We start from the raw sequence: 19203 nt of genomic DNA, 5'->3' as shown, positions 1-19203 counted from the left end.
AGAAATAAAGGAAGGAGGATTTACAGCTAAGGAGAGGAGTGGCTGGAAGGAGAATTAACTAAAGAGAGCTGGTGTAGACCCACTTATTAACCTAAGAGGGTCACAACATTTTGGTGAGTGCACACCCTATTGGGTGTGAGCACTGTTTGGGAGCACGAAGTGAAGGAGGTATATTATAGTCCATTAAATTAATTTAACAAGCATGGTTTAAGAACCCTATTTAAACAATGAGGAACACTGGCAAAACTTTGTTTAAAGTGGCATGATTGTGTATTTGGGAATGTAACACAACAAAATATAAAAACTGTTATTAAATGAACCTTACAGATTTTTGAAGTATTCACATTTGATGGTCACTATTGGTACAAATTACTCTAGTAGAGCGTGTAATGTATAGCACCTTTAGGGAATAAGGAAGGCACGTTTGAGTTGATTTACTAAACCGGAGAGTACAAAACCTGGTGCAGCTGTGCATGGTAGCCAATCAGCTTCTTACTTTGGCTTGTTCAATTAAGCTTTGACAATAAAACCTGGAAGCTGGTTTGCACTCTCCAATTTTTGTAAATCAATACCTATGTTATTTTACTTTAGTGCAGCACTTCTTTGTATACTTACCAACACTTCAAATTTCATGAAAGAAAATAGAGGTGACTTACCCATGAGAACCCTTTGAACAACTGAAGATAAAAATTGCTATACTTAACAGTATGGGACTCCATGTTCTTGTCTACTATAAGCTCTCTGCACTATTCCTTCCAATAGTCATGTAGTATTGATTCCTCAATTTATCTGGTGTAGTACATTGAAATAGGTCTTTACACTGAACTGCCACAAGCTATCTGTATGCTAAAATCAGTCTTGCAACTAAATTGTGCGCTTTGTAGGCCAACCATTCTCAACCAGGGTTCTGTGAAGCCCGAGGATCCCTTCAGAGTTTGCTAAGGGTTGTGATGGGCTGTGGCTGTCTGACCTCCCATCTGATAGTATCTGCATATGAAAAAAGAACCAACTCACATATGATAGCATGTAGTTGCCATCATCCCATAGTACTACAAATATATCGAAAATACCTCATGAAGTGGGATTGTATAGGCAACGAATAAAATTTTCAAAAATATATATGAAAAAATAACAATTTATTACAAAAATAGTTACAACATGTACAAAAATATCTCGAGCATTATAGGAATATACATAGTACAAAAACAAAACATGGATGATGCAGATACTGTCCGGCATACGGTACCATCACCATAAGGGAGGTAAAGTTGTAGCTGAAAGGCCGACGCGTTTCGAATGCTACGCATCCTTCATCAAGGCATAAAACAAGTATTGCATCTAGAGTAGAGCAAAAAATATTTTAAATACATTCACATTAAATCATTGTATTCTCTCCATTGAAGTGCAAAAGCACATACACATCCTCTTCCTCGAGTAGGGAAAAGGCATAATTCACAATGAAGAGGACTCACCTATTGCTTAAAAAGCTCCACGCCCAGGAGTGTGGGGCAGAAGGCCCCCGGGTGTTCAGGGACGCCGATGTCTCCTATGGCAGGTTGCACCATTTAAAACAAATCCCCATTTGAATGTCACTCATAGAGTGGATAGAACCAATTGGTTCAATTTGGGTGGTGTTTTTGCAGTCCTATATAAAGGAGATATATCAAAGACTTGTGTCAAAAATAATAACCCAGCATTTGAGCCTCAAAAAACTGGTTGGGAATTGTATTCCAAACCGTTTATGGAAAACTCACCACCAGTAGTTTGAAGTCTTTGTATCCAAAGAAGGGGAGAGCCGGGTGCAGGTAAATCCTGAAAAGATTTGGGTTGCCCAGACAGATTCCCCTTGGAGAGGAAAGACAGCTCCTTGTTCTCCTACATATGGAGAGGGAATGACACCACCCAACCCTCTTGGCCCTCCTTAAGTACTTACCTTAACTGTATTCAGGTGCTGTAGTCCTCCCCCTCATCACCCATCAATTGAAACATGTTATTCCTGAGAAGCCATGTGTGGCTCCTTATTGTTTTCAAGCAAACCGCCGCTGTTACAAGGCGCATTGTAGCGCCGTCATTCAGTGTATACCGATCCGCGTCATTTCCGGGACCGGAAGTATCGCCGCGGCCATTTTGGTAGTGGGATTCGAGTGCCAATCGATTCACCGTTGTGAATTGCCATTCGATTGCCACTCGAATGCCACCCCAATGGGATTAAGTTGTCACTCGACTCGCCATCGCGAATTGCCATTCAATTGCAATTCGATTGCCATACAATTCGCCCCCGTAGCCATTTTATTGGTTGGTTAAATCAGGGATATCTGAAAACCTCTCAGCCGGATCCGGAAGTTCCCCGGCGGCCATTTTACAAAAGGGCATAGACCTGAATTGGACGTTTGATTGTATGTCTTGTTAGAGAGTAGCAACTTGATTGAAAAGGGTGCAACTATAAGGGGTGATAGTAGGAGGATAAAAACGTTCAAAAGATGACCTTGATCACAGTTTGAAACAGTCATCATAAGGGCAAAATCGAGCCCAAGTTTGTGTGTGTTATGGTAGGCACTATTCTCCTGTAGTTCTTGAATGAACCACTGGGAGACCTTTGGGAGAAAAAAGCCACAGCTGCCTTCTATATCTACCCAAGGGGATATGACTATCCCCCTTTTTTTCGGTAAATTTGATGACATTTGGGTACAAAGCCCAAAGTCTCCCCTGGCAGCTGATGAGTCAAACAAATTGAGGAAAAATGGAAAACAACCTGCATAATAGCCATAGAGACACCGATGTCCACTCGACCGGGGTGGTTGGCCCGTGACCCACACCTCCGAGCTATAGAACCAAGAGAGCAAATTTAGGTTAAGTGCAAGAAAGAAAAACAAATATCAAAATCTCAATTATGACAAGGAATCCCTTCAAATCAGTCCGCATAAATACGGTGGAAGGGAAACATCGAGTCAAACAACATATCAATTATAATAAAGATAAGCGAAAAATAAAAAAAGAACAAAACAACCCTCCCTATTTCTAAGTGTCATATATGTGCTGGGCCCTAACCTGAAAATGTCTATTGCGTTCACAGTGAAGGGGAAAGGGGGAAAGATTTGGAAAATGTGGGCAAAGTCATCCAGGAAATCAAAATCGGGGACGACATTCTTCATCCCCGCTTGAGATCCTAATCTGTTTTGCCAGAAGAAAAACCCTCCAAAAAAGGCCTAAAACTCTCACTTTCGTTGAGGCCGGGAGGTGTAGTGGCCTTTAAATATCTAATCCAACGCATTTCGCGCTGCAGTAGAGTTTTGTTCCAATCACCCCCCCGTAGGGGAATGTGAATGCGGTCCAACACAGTGAAATTTAGGTTAGGCATATGATAGCCGTGATGCTTGGCTATATGTCGACCCAATGGAAGATAGAGATTGCAAATGCGCATAGAATGCATATGTTTCTCTATTCGCTTGTGTAGTTCCTGTTTGGTTTTACCCACATAGAAAGAACCACACTGACACTGCATGAGGTATACCACTCCCCGTGTTCTGCAATTTGCAAAATGTTTCAGGGAGAAGGTATCCCCATTTGGCAGTGTCAGTGTGGTTCTCCTCCCTATGACGGGACATTGAGCACACGTCCCGCAGGGGTAGGTGCCAAATGTTTTACAAGGATCCTTTTTGTTTATACCCTTGTACTCACTTTTGACCAAAAGTGTACCCAAGGAGGGTGCTTTCTTAAAAGTTATTTGTGGCTGGTTTGTGATTAGATTCTTTAAAATAGGGTCTTCTGTCAGGATAGGCCAGAACTTGGAGATCGTCTTTCGGATTTTTTGATGTTCATTGGAGAAATTTATGATAACCCTAGTGTTGGATTCTTCCTTCTTACTGGTATTTTTGGGTTTAAAGATGAGAGATCGTCTATTTGTATCTCTCACTCTGTTGAAAGCCTTCTTTAGGCTGGTTTTTGTGTAGCCTCTTATCAAGAGGCGTTCAGTTAGCAGGTCGCTTTCCCTTTGAAAGTCAAAATCCGTGGAGCAGTTCCTCCTAAGCCGAAGGAACTGACTATATGGGATAGATTTCTTAAGTACTTCCGGATGAAAACTCTCCGCGTGAAGCAGAGTGTTTCCCGCCGTTTCCTTTCTGAATAAGGATGTGCCAAGTGCACCATCCAATTCTTTAAAGATACGTATGTCCAAAAAGCTGACCTCCTTGTCGTTGTATGACATGGTAAAAAAAAGATTGAAGCTGTTGATGTTCATCAGCCTCAACATCTCTTGAAGTTCATTCTCCAGACCGTCCCAAACAATAAAAATGTCGTCTATGTAGCGCTGCCAAACAAGAATGTTAGCAGCGCACATAGACGCACTTTCACCCAACAAAAATTCCCGCTCCCACTCCCCCAGGTACAGGTTTGCATATGAGGGTGCACAGCACGTCCCCATAGCAACACCCTGTACCTGGAGGTAGTGGGAGCCCTGGAAAAGAAAAGTGTTATGCTGGAGGATGAAATCCAGCATAGTCAAAATGAAATGATTAAACTTCCAATCTGTGGTTGGTCTTTGTTTGAGTACCCGCTTGATGGCTTCTAAGCCCAGTTGGTGCGGAATACTATTGTAGAGTGATTCTACATCTATAGTTACTAGGATAGCATCTGGAGGTATGGTTAAATCCTCCAACACCTGCAGAAGATGAATTGTATCCTTAGTATAGGATGGTAGGTCAAGTACATGGGGTCGGAGGTATTGGTCAATTACTTGACTAACACATTCCGAAATTGATCCATTGCCAGATATGATTGGACGTCCCGGCGGGTCTTGCAAGTTTTTGTGCACCTTTGGTAGAGAATACATAGTCGGTTGTCGTGGGTGCTGTGTTCTAATAAAGTCCCAGACATCTTTGATGATGCTGCCATTATTGTAAAAACTATCAACAAGCTCATAAAATTCTCCATTGAACCTGTCCACAGTTGCTGCTGTGATTTTCCTATAACATTGTTTATTGTTTAATATTTTTAGGCACATTTTCTCATAGTCTATATTGTTCATCAGAACTACATTACCGCCTTTATCTGATGCTTTAATGATCAGATTTGGGCTATTTTTTAGGGTTTTAAGTGCATGTTGCTGCTCAATGGTCAGATTTCTATGGTTTGTGTCCTTTTTTAAGGTTTCCAATTCTTTGGAAACTTGTTTCACAAATAAAGAAATTGCTGGATTCAAACTCAGGACAGGAAATTTGTTAGATTTCCTTTTGAATTTCCTGATTTTGAAAAAATTGCCTTCTTCGATTTCCTCATCCGCTTCCTCATTTAGATCTTCTTCCCATGCGTCACCAAGTGAGGCATTCTCCTGTAGGAGGAGATTTAAGTCTCTTAAGGCTCTGAAATCAGCCGCTTTGAGGTTTGGGGCCACTTCCTCTTCTTGTTTTTTATGTTTGTAGTAGAGACCTTTATAAAAGAGTCTCCGTGCAAATAGGTTGATATCCTTAATCGTCTCAAATGAATCAGTGTTATTAGTGGGGCAGAAGGAGAGTCCCAAACATAAAACTTCCTGCTCTACTGTTGTTAAAGTATGGGAGGATAGGTTTATGATATTATTATATTCTCCTCTGGCGGTATCTCCACCGCCAGATCCATGGTCATCTGTGTTTGAAAGAGTGGGGGCGTTGAGGACACCCCCTTCTTCTCCAAAAAATTATCTAGGGGGGTGCGTGAAGTCTTTGAAATTGCCCCCATATCTTTCCGGGAGAAAAGTTTACCTCTATTTGAGGGAGACCCCCTGGAGTTTCCACCCGAGGCTCTCCTTGTCAAGCTAGCTCCCCTTTCATTTTGTGAAAATGACACCTGGGAATCCGTGATGGGTTTTTTGCTAGTTTGTTGGACTTCTCCTTCTGTCCCATGTTTAGAGAAGGGGCCCTTTCTCTTGGCCGATGTCCGACTGGTATGTGAGGAAGCTGATGAGGAAGAATTCGAAGGTACATCAGACAGATAGTCATTTGATTGAACATTGGGTTTTTTGGAATTTTTGTTACTAAATTTTTTATTTTTATCTTTATTCCATTTGTATGCCCTTCCTTCACAGAAGGCATTCTTATCTCTCCAGTATTTCTTTTCTTTTTTAATAAGAATCTGTTTGCTGAAATTTTCTAAATGTTCTTTAAGTTTGTTTTCCTGTCCTGTATACTCTTCCATAGTTTTTAAAGGTGTAAGGCGCATGTATATTAATTCAATTTCTTTATCAAGGACCTGTAGTTGCAATCTGTATTCCTTTTGCAGCAATTGCATTAAATTTTTGGAACATTCGTTCAGGCTGCTCTCCCAATTAATTTTTAAATCTTTACTGATATTCTCAAGTATTGGAAAGATTTGTATTCTTAATCCAATTGGGTTTATGTGTTCATTTATGTATCTCTCCATAGATTGGATATGCCAATGTAAGGCTGATTTTTTCTCCAATAGTTTGGTGAGATTAAAGAAAAGGGAGAGCAAGTCTGAATCTAATTGTTCCTTTCCCTGGTAATTACGCTCAATTTGAGTCATAAGTTCCTCCCATTGTCCCCCTTGAAGATCCCCCATAGTGTGAACAGGCATAGACAACCCCAAAGGAAAGACCAAAACAAATATAATGAAAAAAACACTATGTTCAACCCCAAATTGGGGTTAACAACAAATCTCTTTAGATCCTGAATCCTTCTCCCCTGGAGGTGGTACCTCCTGAGGACATGGAAAGAGTTTGGAAGGATCAAAAAAAGAAACCTATATCAAAAAATTAGAGGGCCATGCCAACATATGTGAGCTGTGGTGAGGTAATTGGGTGTATTATCCACCCTATAATATAGGAAAAAAGAACCAACTCACATATGATAGCATGTAGTTGCCATCATCCCATAGTACTACAAATATATCGAAAATACCTCATGAAGTGGGATTGTATAGGCAACGAATAAAATTTTCAAAAATATATATGAAAAAATAACAATTTATTACAAAAATAGTTACAACATGTACAAAAATATCTCGAGCATTATAGGAATATACATAGTACAAAAACAAAACATGGATGATGCAGATACTGTCCGGCATACGGTACCATCACCATAAGGGAGGTAAAGTTGTAGCTGAAAGGCCGACGCGTTTCGAATGCTACGCATCCTTCATCAAGGCATAAAACAAGTATTGCATCTAGAGTAGAGCAAAAAATATTTTAAATACATTCACATTAAATCATTGTATTCTCTCCATTGAAGTGCAAAAGCACATACACATCCTCTTCCTCGAGTAGGGAAAAGGCATAATTCACAATGAAGAGGACTCACCTATTGCTTAAAAAGCTCCACGCCCAGGAGTGTGGGGCAGAAGGCCCCCGGGTGTTCAGGGACGCCGATGTCTCCTATGGCAGGTTGCACCATTTAAAACAAATCCCCATTTGAATGTCACTCATAGAGTGGATAGAACCAATTGGTTCAATTTGGGTGGTGTTTTTGCAGTCCTATATAAAGGAGATATATCAAAGACTTGTGTCAAAAATAATAACCCAGCATTTGAGCCTCAAAAAACTGGTTGGGAATTGTATTCCAAACCGTTTATGGAAAACTCACCACCAGTAGTTTGAAGTCTTTGTATCCAAAGAAGGGGAGAGCCGGGTGCAGGTAAATCCTGAAAAGATTTGGGTTGCCCAGACAGATTCCCCTTGGAGAGGAAAGACAGCTCCTTGTTCTCCTACATATGGAGAGGGAATGACACCACCCAACCCTCTTGGCCCTCCTTAAGTACTTACCTTAACTGTATTCAGGTGCTGTAGTCCTCCCCCTCATCACCCATCAATTGAAACATGTTATTCCTGAGAAGCCATGTGTGGCTCCTTATTGTTTTCAAGCAAACCGCCGCTGTTACAAGGCGCATTGTAGCGCCGTCATTCAGTGTATACCGATCCGCGTCATTTCCGGGACCGGAAGTATCGCCGCGGCCATTTTGGTAGTGGGATTCGAGTGCCAATCGATTCACCGTTGTGAATTGCCATTCGATTGCCACTCGAATGCCACCCCAATGGGATTAAGTTGTCACTCGACTCGCCATCGCGAATTGCCATTCAATTGCAATTCGATTGCCATACAATTCGCCCCCGTAGCCATTTTATTGGTTGGTTAAATCAGGGATATCTGAAAACCTCTCAGCCGGATCCGGAAGTTCCCCGGCGGCCATTTTACAAAAGGGCATAGACCTGAATTGGACGTTTGATTGTATGTCTTGTTAGAGAGTAGCAACTTGATTGAAAAGGGTGCAACTATAAGGGGTGATAGTAGGAGGATAAAAACGTTCAAAAGATGACCTTGATCACAGTTTGAAACAGTCATCATAAGGGCAAAATCGAGCCCAAGTTTGTGTGTGTTATGGTAGGCACTATTCTCCTGTAGTTCTTGAATGAACCACTGGGAGACCTTTGGGAGAAAAAAGCCACAGCTGCCTTCTATATCTACCCAAGGGGATATGACTATCCCCCTTTTTTTCGGTAAATTTGATGACATTTGGGTACAAAGCCCAAAGTCTCCCCTGGCAGCTGATGAGTCAAACAAATTGAGGAAAAATGGAAAACAACCTGCATAATAGCCATAGAGACACCGATGTCCACTCGACCGGGGTGGTTGGCCCGTGACCCACACCTCCGAGCTATAGAACCAAGAGAGCAAATTTAGGTTAAGTGCAAGAAAGAAAAACAAATATCAAAATCTCAATTATGACAAGGAATCCCTTCAAATCAGTCCGCATAAATACGGTGGAAGGGAAACATCGAGTCAAACAACATATCAATTATAATAAAGATAAGCGAAAAATAAAAAAAGAACAAAACAACCCTCCCTATTTCTAAGTGTCATATATGTGTTATTATTTTTGACACAAGTCTTTGATATATCTCCTTTATATAGGACTGCAAAAACACCACCCAAATTGAACCAATTGGTTCTATCCACTCTATGAGTGACATTCAAATGGGGATTTGTTTTAAATGGTGCAACCTGCCATAGGAGACATCGGCGTCCCTGAACACCCGGGGGCCTTCTGCCCCACACTCCTGGGCGTGGAGCTTTTTAAGCAATAGGTGAGTCCTCTTCATTGTGAATTATGCCTTTTCCCTACTCGAGGAAGAGGATGTGTATGTGCTTTTGCACTTCAATGGAGAGAATACAATGATTTAATGTGAATGTATTTAAAATATTTTTTGCTCTACTCTAGATGCAATACTTGTTTTATGCCTTGATGAAGGATGCGTAGCATTCGAAACGCGTCGGCCTTTCAGCTACAACTTTACCTCCCTTATGGTGATGGTACCGTATGCCGGACAGTATCTGCATCATCCATGTTTTGTTTTTGTACTATGTATATTCCTATAATGCTCGAGATATTTTTGTACATGTTGTAACTATTTTTGTAATAAATTGTTATTTTTTCATATATATTTTTGAAAATTTTATTCGTTGCCTATACAATCCCACTTCATGAGGTATTTTCGATATATTGATAGTATCTGCATATAGGAACAACACACATAGCGCAACCCTGCACTCAGTACGTAGCGCACCCCGCAACCCTGCACTCAGTAAGTAGCGCAACCCTGCACTCAGCACGTAGCGCACAACCCTGCACTCAGTACGTAGCGCACATAGTGCAACCCTGCACTCAGTACATAGCGCACATAGTGCAACCCTGCACTCAGTACGTAGCGCACCCCGCAACCCTGCACTCAGTAAGTAGCGCAACCCTGCACTCAGCACGTAGCGCACAACCCTGCACTCAGTACGTAGCGCACATAGTGCAACCCTGCACTCAGTACATAGCGCACATAGTGCAACCCTGCACTCAGTACGTAGCGCACATAGTGCAACCCTGTACTCGGCATGTAGTGCACCCCACAACCCTGCACTCAGTACATAGCGCACCCTGCACTATTTATATAGTAAACAAAATGCAGACCACTGCACTCTGTGCATTAAGCACTCGTGACCCCTGCCACTTCCACCATATACATGGGCAGGCAAAGAGGGTGGAGTTAGGAGCGAAAGCCAAGGGGGCAGCAAAATGAGGTTTCGTCTAGGGCATGGGTCTTCAAACTACGGCCCTCCATTTGCTCAGGAACTACAATTTCCATCATGCCTAGTCATGTCTGTGAATGTCAATGTGTTACAATGCCTCATGGGATGTGTAGTTCTACAACAGCTGGAGGGCCGCAGTTTGAGGATCCCTGGTCTAGGGTGTTAAAATTCCTTGCACTAGTTCTGATCAACCCCATAGAACCTCCGTGTTAGTAGATCTAAGGAGTGTTATTTTACAATTCCTTTTTTGAATGATATTAATTTCCACTCTATATTCCGCCCTGATATTTGATTTTTCTTTTAGTGTGAAGGACTCCCAGGAAGAACAGAATTTGGAGGCCCTGCCTATGCAGGGAGGTGTATCATCCGAGGCTGAGACTATCAAGAATATTTCCACCACAAGCGGCAACAAGAATAGTGGCGAGGATCAAAATCCCCAACCAATGAGAAGATCCAGTCGGGGCTGGCAGATCCTCCGCCAAGCCACCATCGATCATTTACAAGGCACTTCTAGCCTCCCCAGAGACTCAGAGCCAGAAGTCTACTACATTTAGTGTATCTAAGTTCAATGTAACTTTGACGATGCATGCCTTGCATATCGGACTGCACCTTTCAATGGAAAAAATACACTTGAATGCAACCAAAGTGTAGAATGCACATGGGCTTTTTCCTGTGCAGGGTGCCGGTTTGAGCACACGCTGCTGAAAGCAATGGATTTTCTTATGTCCAAGCATTTGGCCTCAAGTGCCTTTCCGGGAAAACTGAACACCTCCTTTCTGGGACACTACCATGCAGGAACACAAAGGGTTCCATACATTTAGGAAGGAGAAGGTAATCCCCAGGCAAACTTTTTTTTTTTTTTTTTTTTTTGAGGTTGGCTTTTAAATTTTCGTCATGCGAACATTCAGATAGAAAAGGAGGTCACTTTGGAGTTGATTTACTAAAGACAAATAGACTGTGCACTTTTGAAAGTTCAGTTGCCCCAGAGCTTAGTAAATGAGGTAAAGCTTCACTTTAAAAAGAGCAACCAATCACATGCAAGGAAAGTAAAATATTGATTGATTGATGGAAAGTAAAAAATAGCATGTTGCTTGCACATGATTGGATGATGGAAGCCAGCAGAGCTCTCCCTCATTTCCTAAGCTCTGCAGCAACTGTACATTCAAAAGCACACAGTTAATTTAACTTTAATAAAATAACCCTTTTGTATCAGTGGAGGACTGGGAACATTTGGCCAGCGGGGCAAGTACAACCAACTGGCCTTTTTATGGTAGAGGTGCCTGCAGAAAGTGTAACACAAAGGGGAGGGGTTATTTACGAAAACGAAGGAGTGCAGAGTCCGCTGCAATTCTGCATAGAAACCAATCAGCTTCCAGGATTTATTGTCAAAGATTAATTGAACAAGAATCTGATTGGCTACCATGCACAGCTGCACCAGATTTTGCACTCTCTAGCTTTGGTAAATCAACCCCAGTGTGGACTGCAGGGCTACGAATGTTGGTGGCCAGGGTGCAAAGAGAACATACCTTGTAATATAATAATAATATACCTTTTCACATAATATATGCTGAAAAGGGGGAATTGTAAAAAAAGAATTGATGAAGTACTTTATGAGCTGTGCAAGATGACTGCTTTTCTGTGAAAATGATATGGACTTGTCTAAATAAAATACTATTTTATCATCTTAAATAATCTTTTATCATTTAATAAATAAGAATAATGCATCTGTTTCCTCAAATAACATCTCACAGGAAATTGATGATGGGACAAATACCAAGGCCCTGTGATCATAGATCTGAGTGGGATGCAGATAGCTACACGATATTACCAAAAGTATTGGGACACCTGTTTTTACATGAATTTTAATGACGTCTTAGTCTGTAGGGTTCAATATTGAGTTGGCCCACCCTTTGCAGCTATAACAGCTTCAACTCTTCTGGGAAGGCTGTCCACAAGGTTTAGGAGTGTCTATGGGAATGTTTGGCCATTCTTCCAGAAGCACATTAGTGAGGTCAGGCACTGATGTTTGATGAGAAGGTCTGGCTCGCAGTCTCCGCTTTAATTCATCCCAAAGGTGTTCTATTTGGTTGAAGTCAAAACTCTGCATGCCAGTCAAGTTCCTCCACCTCAAACTCGCTCATCCATGTCTTTATGGACCTTGCTTGTTCAAATTCTTTTGGTGGAGGGGTGATTATGGTGTGGGGTTGTTTTTCAGGGGTTGGGCTTGGCCCCTTAGTTCCAGTGAAGAGAACTCTAAGGAGTTGGCATACCAAGACATTTGGACAATTTCATGATCCCAACTTGGTGGGAACAGTTTGGGGATGGCCCCTTCCTATTCCAACATGACTGAGCACCAGTGCACAAAGCAAGGTCCATAAAGACATGGAGGAGGGAATTTGGGGTGGAGAAACTTGACTGGACTGCACAGAGTTGGGATTTCAACTCGATCGAACACTTTTGGTTTTAAATAAGAGTGGAGGCCTTCTCGTCCATCCTCGTCATCAGTGCCTGACCTCACATATGTGCTTCTAGAAGAATGGCCAAACATTCCCATAGACACACTCCTAAACCTCGTGGACAGCCTTCCCAGATAGGTTGAAGCTGTTATAGCTGCAAAGGGTGGGCCAACGCAATATTGAACCTTACGGGCTAAGACTGAGATGCCATTAAAGTTCATGTGGGTGTAAAGGCAGGTGTCCCAATACTTTTGTTAATATAAGTGCATATAATGACCAGTACTGTGCTACCAACAAAGTGAGAAATCAGACTTGAAACATAAGAATCAATTGTTGAACTATAATTTCTTCATAAATTTAGACCAAAATGTCTTTGGTAAAAAAAATAAAAAAATAAAAATCCAATATGTGTATATTGATTGGTTTGTGTGAAAGTTGGCTTCTACAGACAATGGTGTGTATATATAGTGTTTTTTATTTTTATTTATTTAACTATACCAGTAATGGTGATCAGCGAACTATAGTGGGACTGAAGCTGGGTGGGAACTGACAGACTGACATCACCAGTGACACTATTACAGTGATCAGTGCTAATACTATACACTGTAACTGAACTAATGACACTGGAAGGGGTTAACATCTAGGACAATCAAAGGGTTAACTGTGTGCCTAACAATGTGTAATGTGTGGGAAGTGCTTTTACTTTGCTTTGCAGGGGTGGAAAAAACAGGCACATCGCTGCTCTCTGTACAGAGCCCTGGGTTGTTAGTAAAATAAAATCATTTTTGAAAAAAATAAAAATGAATTACATATTTTTTTTGGGGGGGGGGAGGGGGGAAATAATAATTAAAAAAAAACATTTTTGAAAAAATATCATATTTGAAGAAAAAAATCTTTTGCAATAAAGACATTAATACCATTCCTACTTTTCCAACTATCCTCACTTTTTCAACTGTTTCTTACGGATTTCCACAGTAACTCTAGTCACTTCACCCAGCTACTCCGCCCACTCCAGTTGTAGACTACTGGTGGAGGCAAAAACACTTCACACAATTTCCCCCAGAAATTGTAGCTTTTCTAGTTGCAAATTGTCTCCATTGGCTGCCTAGGAATACAGACACACATGTCTATAAACCTTAACCTAATTGTGTAACTAATTTGCTTGACAAATGCCCCCCTTTCTAATATTCAAATGTCATTAGAATGATGTAAAGAAAAAAAAAAAAGTCCAACTGACGTTTAAGCCCTGCCCACTATTCCAATTTCAGTGGAGAAAAAAAAGTCCTAACTGCCAGTTTAAGCCCCGCCCACTCTTCCAACTGCCTTTGTGATGTCACAACCTTGGTCTGTAAATAGCCCACTGGCTGTGAGACAGTCAGCACTTGTTTTGTGTACTTTGATGTGAGAGGAAGCGCTCAGCTTTACTCAGCATTTAGATTGAAAAACAAGTTATCTTCACTCACCATTGTTCATTATTAAATAATGAAACGATTTCAGTTGAGGAATAAGACAAAGGATTTTTTGAAATCCAACACAGAAAAACCAGAGACAGCTGGACCCTCAGCAGAGATGAGCCAGCTCAACGGACAGACTGTTCCTACTCCCCTGAAAAAGAAAGGGTGTAGGTCAGTTAGGAAAGTCATCTCAGCACTTTTCAGCAAATTGTGTCCATACATTGCCAGGAAAGTGCATGGAGATAACACAAATGGTAAGTGTCAATCATAAAGTTAGGACCCAATAATTTATTTGTATAAATAATTAAATATATATATAATTAAGTTTTCCTGCATAGCAAGACCACTTACTGTTATCTCACATATATATTCTAGCCAAATTTACCACCCTAACTCCTCCCACAGTTTTTACACTACATAGGTAGACAAGTAATATACCAAAACGTGCGGGTTGTTCCCGATTGGTGTGCTCTTACTTTGTGGAACGTTTTGCCGAATCGTTTATGAAATATCGTCGTTTTTGCTGCGAAATTGGTCCCATAGGAATGAATGGCGAAACTAGCGTGAGAGCTAACAAAAGCTGAAAAATCAGGACATGATTTCTAAACTGCCATCACTCCCTAATTTTCAAGCCCACCTACACAAATCTTATATCAAAACGTTTAGCTATCCCTGCTGCCACTACAGATGTCCACGGCTAAGCCATAGTCCTGAGCGTTTTCACAATATGACCATTTGTTTGCAACTCACGCCATCCATTGACATTCATTGAAACCAGACACCTAAAAATTTTCAAGGGCGATATCGAAACTGCGACTGTGCCTTTAATTTTAATATTTCAGAGACATACGATGCATCAAATTGTAGGTCTAAGTCTTGTGATTCTCACGATATAAAGCTCTTCGCTGTAGTATTTATAGTTTTTAAAATACGACCGTTTGAAGAATGAAAAGTATTCAGGGGAGGTGCCCTGTTTATGCAGTGCTTAGAGAGGTGCCCTGTTTATGTGGTGCTTAGAACCTGAATAAACCGGTCATGAGAGTTGGTTTCCTGGCAACGCTGAGGGGAATTCTAGCTCCTTCCACACAGCGCTAAGGGCCGCATATTCTGAGTGCATCAGTTTTAGTAAACATCACCCATTGAATATTCTTATTGGTGAATAGCAGCCTTTATACCACTCCCCTAATTATAGCTCCATATTCACATTGGTGGCAATGGCTTACATTACACCCAATCACTGATGGCTTACTGTACTTTGCATGCTGTTGTTTTCTCTTTATCAGAGACAAAGGCAGCAGTTTATGGGGGAGGGACTTTCTATATAACTCCCCAGCGCTCCCACCTTCTCCAGAGGTATCAGACAACCGATAACCCATCAGTCCCGGGCTTGTGATCTGTGTTATCTGAGCTCTCCTATAAAAGCCCCCACCTGGTGCCATTTAATGGGTTGTGTTTGGTGATGGTACCGCCTGGCAAATGCAACTCATTTGTTTTTCCTAGTGCATTTGCCTGTATGTAAAATAGCCATAATAACTTATAACTTGACAGTTGGGGGGGGCAGTAAGGTCACTGCTCAATTGCCTATTTTTACCACTCCCACTGACACTTGTCTAAATGAAGCATATTTGTCTGAAAAAGGGATATACAATTAATTTGTGTACAGTGTTGCATAGCAGAGTAATTGTCAGTCAAGCTATCACAGCACTGAGAAATGGTAATGGAGTATTGCTGTCTCAGGTGGTTAAAATGTATCTAAAGCCCAATTTATAATTTTCTATGGTAAATAAAGTGTTATGGGTTTAGAAGCCGATCAACTCTTTATTACCCCAGCCTTATATTTGTCCTGGTGGTCTTTATCCCAGCAATAAAAAGTGAGGTGTAATACAAAATAGCAGAAATGTAAAACTTTTTATTATATTAGGCTTAATTTCCATGGACGTTTTTTACAGCCACTTTTCTGAGTGTTTTTTGCAGCTTAAAAACAGCTCTCCATGTTAGTCTATGGCCTCATGCCCACCATGACGTTTTTGAGCTGTAGATGGCTGAGCCGTTTTTATGCTGCAAAAAAAAAACCAGGATCAGTGCGTTCTGAAGCTCCAGCTTAGAGCTGTAAAAACGCCAGACGCTAAAAAACGCGCAAAAAACGTGCAAAAACGCTACCGCTGCGTTTTTGAGCTCCAGCTCAAAAAAAAAAAAAAAAAAAAAAACATGGACAGGCGTTTTTAACCTCTTGCCGACCGCGCTATAGCAAAAATACTGCTACAGCGCGGTCGAGTTACTGTGACAGGACGTCCCTGGGACGTCCTCGTGCACTTCCGCGTTTGCGCGTCCCCTGGGGCGCGCTCGCGGAAGTGTCCGTGCTCGCCGGGTCTAGAAGACCCGGCGCATCACGGATCACGGTAAATTGCCGCGAATCGCGGCTGTTTACCACGTGATCGCTCCGTCAAATGACGGAGCGATCACTTGTAAACAAACCGGCGTCATTTGATGACGCCGGTTCCTCCCTCTCCTCTCTGTGCCGTTCGGTACAGTGCGAGAGGAGAGGAGGGGGGGGAGTGCGGGGTGTCAGCAGCTGCTGTGGGCTGGATCTGTGACAACTGCAGTCACAGATCCAGCCATCCCTCCCTGCGCAATACTCTGCAGTACCATCAATACTCTGCAATACCCCATACTCTGCCATCCCTCCCTGCGCAATACTCTGCAGTACCATCAATACTCTGCAATACCCCATACTCTGCCATCCCTCCCTGCGCAATACTCTGCAGTACCATCAATACTCTGCAATACCCCATACTCTGCCATCCCTCCCTGCACAATACTCTGCAGTACCATCAATACTCTGCCATCCCTCCCTGCGCAATACTCTGCCATACACCATACTCTGCCATCCCTCCCTGCGCAATACTCTGCCATACCCCATACTCTGCCATCCCTCCCTGCGCAATACTCTGCCATACCCCATACTCTGCCATCCCTCCCTGCGCAATACTCTGCCATACCCCATACTCTGCCATCCCTCCCTGCGCAATACTCTGCCATACCCCATACTCTGCCATCCCTCCCTGCGCAATACTCTGCCATACCCCATACTCTGCCATCCCTCCCTGCGCAATACTCTGCCATACCCCATACTCTGCCATCCCTCCCTGCGCAATACTCTGCCATACCCCATACTCTGCCATACCCCATACTCTGCCATACCCCATACTCTGCCATACCCCGTTACTCTGCCATACCCCGTTACTCTGCCATACCCCGTTACTCTGCCATACCCCGTTACTCTGCCATACCCCGTTACTCTGCAATACCCCGATACTCTGCAATACCCCGTTACTCTGCAATACCCCGATACTCTGCAATACCCCGATACTCTGCAATACCCCGATACCCTGCGCAATACTCTGCAATACCCCAATACCCTGCGCGATACTCTGCAATACCCCAATACTCTGCAATACCCCCAATACCCAAATACTCTGCAATACCCCCAATACCCAAATACTCTGCAATACCCCCAATACCCAAATACTCCGCAATACCCCAATACTCTGCAATACCCCCAATACCCCAATACTCTGCAATACCCAAATACTCCGCAATACCCCAATACTCCGCATATATAATGTTTTGGGGTTCTATGTAATTTTCTAGCAAATAAATGATGATTTTTACATGTAGGAGAGAAATGTCAGAATTGGCCTGGGTGCTCCAGGACGCCTGATGGCGCTCCCTGCATGTTGGGCCTCTGTATGTGGCCACGCTGTGTAAAAGTTGCACACATGGGGTATCGCCATACTCGGGAGGAATAGCAGAATGTGTTTTGGGGTGTCATTCGTGGTATGCATATGCTATGTGTGAGAAATAACCTGCGAATATGACAGAAACAAGTTATTTTTTTTTTTTTTTACAGAATTTTCGGTCGTTTTTCTTTTATAGCGCAAAAAATAAAAAACCCAGAGGTGATCTAATACCACCAAAAGAAAGCTCTATTTGTGTGAAAAAAAGGACACAAATTTCAAATGGGTACAATGTTGTATGACAGAGTAATTGTCATTCAAATTGTGAGAGCACCGAAAGCTGAAAATTGATCTGGTCAGGAAGGGGGTTTAAGTGCCCAGTGGTCAAGAGGTTAAGCTGTAAAAACGTCCATGGAAATGAAGCCTAAGTGCCCATTCACACCTAGGCGTATATATGCTTGAAGCGCGATGCCGCAGCAGCCCCTAATACGCTGGAGGGGTGATTTTACATTGTCGGCTATGGTTCACATCTCCACGCGAAACGCCTGAAGCTCAAAACAAGTCCCGGACCTTTTTTTCAGGCGGCTTTCGGCGTTCGGCCATAGCCGACAATGTTGATCACCCCTCCTGTGTATGTTACCGCGGCGTATTTTACCGCGGCAAATTGCGGGACAAAACGCCGTGTTCAGGTGTGAATGCAGCCTAAGAGGTGTGCAAATGTCAGAGCTGAGACACTGCTTCCAACAGTAACCAATAGCAGCCTTCCTATACATTATAAACATGCACAGGAGATGTGACAGTTGGAAGTACATTTAGGCTGCATTCACACCTGAGCGTTTTGTCGCCTGAAGCGCGACGCACCAAAACGCTAGAGGGGAAAAAATACATTATTCTCTATGGAGATGGTTCACATCACCACTACAAAACACCTGACACCGAACGCCTGAAGCCCAAACAAGTTCTGGACCCTTTTTTGTCGCTCGAATTTGGGGGTTTGGGCGTTTTACATTGGTGACCCCCTAGACCTGTAAAAAATCGCGGTAAAAAACGCTGCGTTTTGTCGCGGCAAATCGCGGTAAAAAAACGCCGCAAAACGCTACGCTCAGGTGTGAATGCAGCCTTATAGTAACGTTCAAATAGTTTATTTTGCACAAACTGACATTTAAAAAAATCCATCTCTGTATACTGTAAGCTGCTATAGCACTTGTTTACATTAAACTCACAGCATCTTCTGCACACAAGTTAAAATCAGGCTTCTGGCGAGGGTGTCCACACTGACTGTTCAAATTATTGAGAGGCGGCACAAAAGGGGTGATTGACATCATTACATCTACTGTCTTTCCTATTTAAATCTCTGACAGTGCCATATTACATTTAGCATTGTTGGATTGAGCAGGTTCAGTCTTTATTTAAGCCTAAACGTATTTAATCTAATTAAAGGGGTTTTTATAAAAATAATAAGCAGGCTTATACTTACCTGCTCTGTGCAATC

General features: G+C 42.3%; 1 protein-coding gene across 1 annotated transcript in view; it reads left to right on the top strand.

Moving 5' to 3' along the window:
• The window catches only part of LOC120946906 (transient receptor potential cation channel subfamily V member 6-like), a 70043-nt gene extending 58979 nt beyond the window's left edge, over nt 1–11064 (top strand). The window contains exon 16 of the mRNA XM_040361730.1: nt 10369–11064. Within this exon, the coding sequence (XP_040217664.1) occupies nt 10369–10618 (250 nt within the window). The 3' untranslated portion in view covers nt 10619–11064. The remainder of the gene's footprint in view (nt 1–10368) is intronic.
• Nucleotides 11065–19203: the final 8139 nt, after the last annotated feature.

Source organism: Rana temporaria, chromosome 8 (assembly GCF_905171775.1).
Source record: "Rana temporaria chromosome 8, aRanTem1.1, whole genome shotgun sequence".
NCBI classification, from domain to species: domain Eukaryota; kingdom Metazoa; phylum Chordata; class Amphibia; order Anura; family Ranidae; genus Rana; species Rana temporaria.
The sequence above is the reverse complement of the archived record's forward strand: the minus strand, read 5'-3'. Positions and strand labels throughout refer to the sequence as shown.